Source organism: Mustelus asterias, chromosome 7 (genome assembly GCF_964213995.1).
Source record: "Mustelus asterias chromosome 7, sMusAst1.hap1.1, whole genome shotgun sequence".
NCBI lineage: Eukaryota > Metazoa > Chordata > Chondrichthyes > Carcharhiniformes > Triakidae > Mustelus > Mustelus asterias.
The window spans coordinates 100,032,636-100,042,639 of NC_135807.1; the positions used below are offsets into that span (position 1 = coordinate 100,032,636).

The window sequence follows — 10,004 nt, forward strand, 5'->3', positions numbered from 1 at the left end:
CAACCTCAGATGCTTAGCTACAAAGGTCAAAGTTACTGTTCCCACCAATTCTTATTTGCATCAATGACTGAACCTGACAGCTGATATTCTCATGTCTGAGAAGAGCTATCTTATCAGGACAGCTTGAACGGCCCTGTTCATAAAATGGCTTTGGGAACCATACCGTAACTTTTGCTGATAAAACTATGCGTATTCTGTGGTTTCATTGTCCCAAAGAATATGGTTTGTCTGCTAAATCTCCATCCCATGATGCCTCAAAGCAGCCTGCCTTTGGCTAAAGTGTACAATTACTTTAGAAATACATTTTAAAATCCAAAATACATGTTTAAATCAGAAATACTTGTTCAAATCTCATACTTATTTAAATCTCTTACTGTGTTCATACTGTTTTCATGTAAACAGTTCCCCTGTTAGACTGAGAGTCTGATCTGAGGTCATTTCACTCAGTGCTGGTAGTTTTATTAGTATTCTAAATCCCTGATTATTTGAAATTTTTCTAACCTACTATAAATTTCTCCAGCAGGAGCCTTTGGAGAAGAGTGATCATAATGTGATAGAATTTCATATTAAGCTTAAGTATGATGTGGTTAAGTCCAAAATTAGGGTAAATAAAGTCTAACGGGAATAGGGTAAGTTGGCCAAGGTTGATTGGAAAATGAGATTTAAACAATGATGGGTGACAAATAGTCACCATATGTTTAAAGAAAAAACATAATTCTCAACTAATATACATTCCCTTCGAAAGCTTGACTTGAAATGGTAGAGCTATGGATAACTAGAGAAGTTAGGGATAGTATTAGATTAAAGGAAAAAGCTTACAATTTTGCCAATCACAAAGCATGACTAAGAAATTGATGGAGGGAGAAGCTAGCAAGAGCTATAAAATGAGATCATATGAGTTTTTACAAGTATGTAAAGGGAAGAGGTTAATGAAAGTACAGATGGGTCCCTTTAGACACAGAGGCAGGAGAAATTATAATTGAAGAAATTGCGGACTGTGTACAAATATTTTGTCTGCCTTTACATTGGAAGTCACAACATACTGTGGATTGTGGTCTAATGAGCTAGAAACTTTAATATTAGTAGCAAAGGTATTGTGAAATATAAATGGGACTAAAAGCTGGCAAATCCCCTGGACCTGATGACCCACACCCTTGGGCTTTAAAAAGTGGTTACCAAGATGGATGCATTGGTTTTGATTTTCCATAATTCCTTAGATTCTAGAATGGTCCCTGTGGATTGAAGGACAGTGAATATAGCCGTGCTTTTCAAGAAAGGAGAGTGAAAAGCAACTGCAGACCAATAAATCTGAAATCAATAGTAGGGAAGAGGCTAGAATCTATGGTTAAATGTGTGGTAGGCGGCACTTGGAAAATTACGTTTTTTTTTCTTTCATGTTATGTTGGTGACTCTGGCAAGGCTAGCATTTGTTGCCCATTCCTAATTGGTGAGCTGGCAGAGGTGAGCTGCCACCTTGAGCTCCTGCAGGCCATCTGGTGCAGGTACACCCACAGTGTTGCTGCAAAGGGAGTTCCATGATTTTGATCCCATGACAATGAAGGATCAGTGACGTAGTTCCAAGTCAGAATGGTGTGTGGCTTGGAGAGGAACTGGCAGGCAATGGTTTCCTACATGTTTTCTGCCCTTGTCCTTCTAAATGATAGAGGTTGTGGGTTTGGAAGGTGCTCTTTGGTGAGTTGCTACAATGCATTTGATAGATGGTACACACTGCTGCCATTGTGCATGGAGTGAAGAAAGTGAATATTTAAGTTGGTGAATGGCATGCTGATAGCGTTGACTGCGTTGTCCTGGATAGATGCAAACAACTTAAGTATTGGAGCCACGCTTGCCCAGGCAAGTGATGAGTCAGAAAGTGAGATACTCATTCCAAGTTCCCAGCTCTTGTAGCTACAGTATTTATGTGACTGGTCCAGTTCAGCTTCTGGTCATTGATAATCCCCAGATGTTGATGGTAATGCCATTGAATGTCAGCAGAGATGGTTAGATTCTCTTGTTGGATACGGTCATTGCCTGGCACTTATTTGGCACAGATGTTACTTGCCATTTATCAGCCCAAGCCTGAATGTTGTCCAGGTCTTTGCTGCACATGGACATGGGTTGCTTCATTTTCTGAGGAGTTGCAAACGGTACCGAACATTGTACAATCATTGTTGAACATCCCGCCCTTCTGAATTTATGATGCAGGGAAGTCATTGATGAAACAGGTTGGGCCTAGGACGCTACCCTGAGGAGCTCCTACAGTGATGCCCTTTTTGCTAGATATGACTCCATGGCAAGTTCCTCCTGATTCTTGTTGACTTCAATTTTGCTGGAACTCGAGCCTCAGCCGAAAAAATAGAATCACCACTGTTTTATAAAACAATCATCAATATATCTATTAAAGATATTTTTGTGCATGTAACTAGTATGGTAGTTATGGGGAGCCAATAGATGTAGTATGTTTTGATTTTCAGAAGGTACCACACAAGAGATTGCTACACAAAATTAGGGCTCATGAGATTAAAAGTAATACATTGAGGACTGATTAACCTACCGAAAAGAGTAGGAATGAGCAGGTTAATATAAGAATGGAAGGGTGTAACAAGTAAGGTACCACAAGGATCAGTGCGTGAGCCTCCGCTTTTGACAATCTTTATCAATAATTTAGATAAAGGATGCGAGTATAATATATCAATGTTTGCTGGCAATACAATGGTTGGTTATAGGCAAGTTTAATGATTTGGGAAAGTAGTGGCAGATAGGGTATGATGTGAGTAAATGTGAAATTACCACTTTGGAAGGAAGAATAGAAAAACAGCTTTTTTAAAAACATGAGATATTTTGACATTGAGGGATTGTGAGGTGCTTGTGTAAAAATCACAAAGTTAATATGCAGGCACAATCAGCTATTATGTTAGCCTATAATGCAAGGCTTCAGGTGAGGTGGGGAAGAGGGGGATCGACTTGTTGCAATTTTATTGTGTTTTGGTGAGACCACACCTGCAATACTGAGTACAGTTTTTGTCTGCTTATCTGAGCAAGGATATACTTGCCTTAGCCAGGTGCAATGAAGGTTCACTAATTTGGTTTTTACCTGAAAGGGTTGTCAAACAGAGAAGTTGAGTAGAATATTCTGTGTTCTCCTGCATTAAAAGAACAATAGGTGATCTCCAATGCATAAAATTCTCAGAAGGCATGTGGCTGTTCTCATTTTTAAAAAATGTATTTCTTTTGAGCATTCTTGGGATGTGAGCATTGCTGGCAAGGGCATTTATTGCCCAACCCTAATCGCCCTTGCCTTTCACGATCTCCAAATATCCAAAGCACTTTACAGCTAGTTCAGTACTTTTGAAGTATAGGCACTGTTAATGTGTAGGGATACAACAGTTCACTTGCACAGAGCAAACTCCCACATTCAACAATGTGAAGTAGTGTCATCAATCGTTTACATCCAGCTTGAAGAGTAGATGGGGCCTTGGTGTAATGTCGCATTTGCAAGCTGGCACTTTGTACAAAGTTTCTCAGTACAGCAATGAGATGTCAGCTTCACTTTTGCACTGAAGTCTCTGAAGTGGGAGTTCAACCTGTGCCTCAATGGTGAGAGTGCTACCAATTGAGTCACATTTGACAGCTCCCCTAATTGGAGGGCCTAGAACTAGAGATCAGCAATCCAGAATAAGATGTTAGCTATTTCAGATTAAGATTTTTAAAAATGTCTTCACTGAAAGACTTAGACTTGAGTCTTTAGAATTCTTTATCCCCAGGGAGCTCTGCATGTTCAGTCATTGAGTATATTCAAGACAGAGATTGATAGATTTTTTAGCACAAAGGAAATCGAGTGTTATGGGGATAGGACGGAGAAGTGGAGTTGATGTAGAAGTTCATCCATGATCTTACTGATTAGCTGAGTAGGCTCAATGGCCATATGGCCTACTTCTCTTTATGTTAACATTGCAAAGGTGAATCAAAGGTTGAAATTTCTGATTGTGCCTTGTAAACTTATACTTTTGTAATGGCAAAAGAAACTGATGGAAGTACAGAAATTAAAACAGAAAATACTGCAAATACTCAGCAGATCTGACAACATGAGAAAAAGTGTTTCAGGTTCATTACTTTTCATATGAAAGATCATCAACCTGAGACATTAACTCTGTTTCTCTCCACAGATGCTACAGGACCTGCTAGCTTTTTGCAGCATTTTCTGTTTTGACTTCAGATGTTCAATCTCTACAATATTATGCTTTTGTATTAGTCCCAGAAACACTGAAAATGTTATGTGCTCTCTTCACTCTTTCTAGGCCCATCTACCAGATATTAAGGTTCATGCTTACTTCGCCCCAGTTACCCCTCCCCCTTCAGTGGGTGGCAGTGGACAACGGCTATGCAGATGCTGCATTATCCTTTGACATGAGGCTTTGAGTTCAAGAAATACTATGAAAGTGAGTTGTTCTTGCACTGGTGATCTTGAGACTTCTATCTGGAAAAAGGTATTGGAAGAAATCACTACGCAGCCTAATTTAACTCCACGTCAATCTTACTGAAAATAGCAAGGTTAAAGGAAAAAGGTCTAAATTTGGACCAAGAGTTAAGGGGAAGGTTTGGAGTCTGTGATTATAGAATAACGCCCCATCCATATTGGTAATGCTTCCGTTTAAAGTCCAATACAAATCCCTTGCCCTCCCTACCATTATCTTCAAAGTGATGACCATACTGAAATGAATTCACTGTTCAGTAATGGTGCGGACTGCTTCATTAACCAATTGCATTGTAATATGTCAGGCATGTAGCTGATGAAGCCAAATTGGTTAATGGGCCCTAGGCATCAGAATATTGAAAGACGTAAAGTTTGGGATCATTCTTTTATTTCTATACATGTAGCTGTGATATTAAAGGAAAGATCTTTGTTTGGCAGCAGTTAGGTTCATAAAATAATGAGACTGCACTTTTTCTCAATAGGGCAGACATTTTCAGTACATGTTGCCTGATTTGATAACTACATGTGTTGAACATCTTGTTTGAGCGGGATACAAATCAGTAGTACTTTTCTGTGAAAACGCAATCTGTTTATCTGAAGTGGCTTGCAATATTTAACTGGGTCTAAATATGAATAAGGCATGATTGTTTCTAGGATTAAAGCCAATTTTAAAACTTCATCTGCACATCCCAGTAAAAGTGTAATTTTGGGATTCCGAATAAAAGACTGTATACACAGTGGTCAGTGAATGTTTCTGTTTTCTGTCCATTTTTGCAGAGAGGCACTTTACAAGTCTTTCTACAACAGGAATAATAAATTCATATTAAAACCTGACAGAATCAGATTAGAATTTATTTCGATTAAATTTGCCTAATATACATTTTGTCTTGAATCTTATGGCGAAACGACAAAGTTAATATCCAAAATATCAATAATGTATACATTAGAAATTGACACAACTGGATTCTTATGAAATGTTTATAACTTTACTGTAAATCTTACAATCATACTACTAAAATGTAATTTTAAAAATGGAATAAAGTAATAATTACAGTTTCTTTGTCTAGCATTTCTCTGCAATGAAATTCAGCATGTTGTCAAACCTGATGGAATCCAAATTTAAATTTACTGTAACCTTGAGGACCAATAATTTAATCTGAGTATGCAATTAAATTATAGGGTTTCTATAAAAAAGATTATGGATGTGGATGCCACACGAACAATCACATCAGGATAAAAACAGGTTTCATATGGATATTGAATCTGAGTGCATATTCAGTGCAAGTGACATTCCAGCTGTAATAATGTGAAACTATAAATTTAACTTCTACTGTATCATTAACTATCATTGCTGTTTCATGAATTTCTATAGCTACACCAAAATTATTCAATCAAATGTTTCATGCACTTAGATTTACAGGATTTATTTTTGGTAATTGGGCAAGTTAATAGTTTTCAGTAAGTTAACCACTAGCCGCATGGTTAACTGAGAATCAAGTTGAATTTCTGATTGGTAAATGGAGAAAAATGACCACTGTTAAACATGTGATCTCAGTATTCAACTTGCATGGCAGATGCCTATGATCTTTAATCTTTTTGTGGGTTTGTTGGTAAAATGGTAAGATGAAAAGCAGTGTATGTGTGTTTTTTGATCGAGTACTTTTCTTCCTTGGTTACCGCACACTAGTAAATGATTTGAGTAAAATTTACAAAAATCTGCCTCTCATCTGACCGCAATCATAATTTTATTTCGCCTATAAATAAGTACCACACTGCAATTCATGATTCAAGTAATGAATTTTCTTTTTAAATGCTCACGTTTCCTGCACCATTTTTAGTATAAGATTGTATTTAAACTAACTTTTCGTTACAAAACTGTAACTTTTCATTACACTGACTGGGGTTGTGATTAGAGGATGTTTTGAATATTAATCCCCTTTTGAAATTGTACATTTCTAATCCAAAAACCATTGTTCTAAAAAGCAACGCAAACCAGTCTTAGCTTGAAAAACTGAGGATGAAGATAAAGTAATGTAAAACTGAAATAAGAGCAAATGTTGGAAATAGCTAAATATTACAGGCTGAATAACTCCTGATAAACGTTCTTATGTCCAAAACATTGCCTACACCATTTTCTGTCACTTTGTTTTTCTTGGGATGCAGCGTATGTAGTCTGGCTTTAGAAAAGGTAATATCATGAACCTAAATGATCATCCAATGGATAATGTAACAATTTATGGTAAATTACCACAGTGGAGCTGGGTTCCTTTCTGTGTGTATTTATTTCTAAGTGAAATTGTATTAATTCTCAAAGAAGCTACAAAATCAAATTTAAAGTGTGACAACAGTGGATATATTGTCCATTATCCCTTTCCTCCCATCATTCACTGCAGAGAGCCTTATACATAGTCTTTGCTCTTTGCAAACTCAGTGGCATAGACTTGATTTTGTGCAATTGTATAAAACAAATGAGAGCAAATGACCTGATCTGTTTTTTATCTTGTCCTTCCTCTACTTCCACCTTTAAAGCTTTTAATCTCAGGGGCGACTCAGTTCTGGTCACCCCTCCTAATCTGTTGCATTGTTAAAGTCCCCATTTTGTTCATACTTCTGTGAAATACCTTTGGATTTTTTGCTCCTTTAAAATAAGCTATATTCTGTATCGCTGGCAACTAGACTTACCATTTCATTGTTAAAAACATCCTAACATTTTAAAACCTTAAAACATGAGTACTCCAACCAACTTATATAGTAAGCATATTAAATGCTTCTCAGTCCTACTGGCAGAACACATTATCTGACCAATCCAAACTTGCAGAATATTCAACATTGTTCACATTTTATTCTGACACCTTAAGCAGATCATATGGTCAGCCCACAGTCAATGCAAGTCAGTATCATGTCACCTCTCTTCTTGACCATTTTAATGCATGTCTTCTCAATGTAAACCAGAGAGTCACCTTTGTTTTCTGTGATATTTTGACATTCTTATATTTGTGATGGTTAAATAGAATTAATGTACTTTGGGGGTTTCAATTTAAAGCTCTACCTCTGCCAATTCCATGAAGCAATTGGTTAAAGGTTTTGTAATGGTAGAGGGGAGCTACAACCGAGCCATGTACACAGCATGGAAGGTAAACACGCCCTTTGCTGAAAATGTTTGCAATTTGAACTTCCAGAAGGACACAGGATTTTCCACCAGCCTGGAGCTTTTTGCCTGTTAATTTTAATGTGAGAAATTCCAGCCAGTATCTTTACCCTCCATTGACATTTCTGTAATGTTATCCAGTAACTCCAAATGAAATAAACTAGGGCTCCTATATATTTTATAAAAACAAAATGGCCTGCCAAGAGAGACAGTAAGGTGCAAGACATCTACAATCGAACCCCATTGAAAGCAACAGCTTCAAGGAACAGTGAAACCTGTGTTTGGAGAAGTGCCTTTGTAAAATGTTAGGATGTTTTCAACAATGAAATGGTAAGTCTTGTTGCCAGTGATAGAGAATATAGCTTATTTTAAAGGAGCAAAAAATCCAAAGGTATTTCACAGAAGTATGAACAAAATGGGGACTTTAACAATGCAACAGATTAGGAGGGGTGACCAGAACTGAGCCGCCCCTGAGATTAAGAGCTTTAAAGGTGGAAGTAGAGGAAGGACAAGATAAAAAAACAGATCAGGTCATTTGCTCTCACTTACAATTGCACAAAATCAAGTCTATGCCACTGAGTTTGCAAAGAGCAAAGACTATGTATAAGGCTCTCTGCAGTGAATGATGGGAGGAAAGGGATAATGGACAATATATCCACTGTTGTCACACTTTAAATTTGATTTTGTAGCTTCTTTGAGAATTAATACAATTTCACTTAGAAATAAATACACACAGAAAGGAACCCAGCTCCACTGTGGTAATTTACCATAAATTGTTACATTATCTATTGGATGATCATTTAGGTCCATGATATTACCTTTTCTAAAGCTGTAGGCTTGCCATAGCCATATAACATCTGATTTCATCCTTTATGTATAAAGGCTTGTGAACAGAAGCTGTTTCATCTGCTACTTGGAACATGGTGTCAGGAGAATGCAGTTACAATTGTGTGGATTTTGATTGCTGTAAGAGAGCCAGCATTTGTAAGAAACAGCAGAGAACAATTAAAACCAAATTGTAACTTTGTACAGGGCATTGATTACTGGGAACATCAGTATGGTTTTGAATATTCCAGTATTGGCTCCGATGAAGATGAGAGCAGATTTGAAAATAAATTGGAAATTCTTCCAGTCTCAATGGCAGCATTGTGAAATTGTCGGAGTTAAACAAAAAACCTCAACAAACAAGCGTAGCAGCTTATCATTGCTGGGGAAGAAGTGCTACAAGCTGTATTGCAACTTAGACCTCACTGTGGAACAGAAAAGCCAGTCTTGGGAAATTATAGAAAACCCACTTTGAACCCTCTGCTAATCTTATTATTAAAAAAAGAGAAGTGCTATCAAAGCTTTTCATCTTGCACTCTTCAAGACAGATTGACAATAGTAAAGTTAACAACAATTTATACTGTATGGGAAGAGACTGCTGACTGACAAGTGGACTTTGGTAGAGGCATTGCCATGAAAAATGCACCACGGAACAGTTAACTGCCTAAATTCAAACTAGGCAGTTAGTTCTGGTCAAGGCATTGCCCTGAAGAATGAAACTGGAAATGGTTGTCCCCCAAGCTTTCGTTTAGTTGAAAAAGTCACCAAGGCATTGACATGTCCCTTCAGTCTGCAAAGGACAGGGCTCTATGTTTTAATATCTGTAGCTTCTAGCATACAAGTGACCTACACTGCGAGCCTAACAATCTTAAATTGGTTAGCAGTGTAATTCTTTGCATAGTCAAGATTGTTTACTAAGTGCTGTCCAATCATGGAATCACATCTAATGTTGGACATTATGTTTTGAATTTTGCAAGCATGGGCTGGTTGGGTACAGTCAGTACTTTGCCTGTTGTGAACAGCCAAAGGAACATGCTATTCGATATGATCTGCCAATTGTTGGGATGTGAGGCATACCTGATAGCACACCGGCACTGAAGTTCATATAACACATTTCTCATTTGTGTGATAGACATAAAGTCTTACTGGCTTGACAGCAGCATCCTGTTAGTGGAGAATAACACTCGTTGCTCCTGAAAATTGCAGCATGAAACGCTGGCTTTGCCTCTTGCTCAAATCTTTGAGACACCTTACCCTTCCAGTATAATCTGAGGTAAACGGGATACTTTTCAGGGCCAAAGGTGGTGGCCTTCAGGCCATTCATGGGTTTGCGTCATCTGCAGTGAATAATGATCTGATCAGAGTAGCCCCTATCCCACAGGATGACTTTGATGTGCCCTACTTCAGCAAGTTTGCAGTGAGCAAATGGCTCCTATCCTATTGACAAGGTTGCTGATAAAACCAAGCTTACAGTGTGTGGAACTGTAGGTGTCCCACTTTATATATTTACCAGTGAGGTAGGCTTGCAGTAAACAGTAGTAGAGAACACACTGGCAG

General features: G+C 37.8%; 1 protein-coding gene across 2 annotated transcripts in view; it reads left to right on the forward strand.

Annotated features, from left to right (window-relative positions):
- The window catches only part of fbxl2 (F-box and leucine-rich repeat protein 2), a 200,023-nt gene extending 194,496 nt beyond the window's left edge, over nucleotides 1-5,527 (forward strand). For both annotated transcript variants that reach the window (XM_078216569.1, XM_078216568.1), the window contains one exon: nucleotides 4,299-5,527. In XM_078216569.1, coding sequence (XP_078072695.1) covers nucleotides 4,299-4,406 — 108 coding nt within the window. In that variant the 3' untranslated portion in view covers nucleotides 4,407-5,527. The remainder of the gene's footprint in view (nucleotides 1-4,298) is intronic.
- The last annotated feature ends 4,477 nt before the right edge of the window (nucleotides 5,528-10,004 follow it).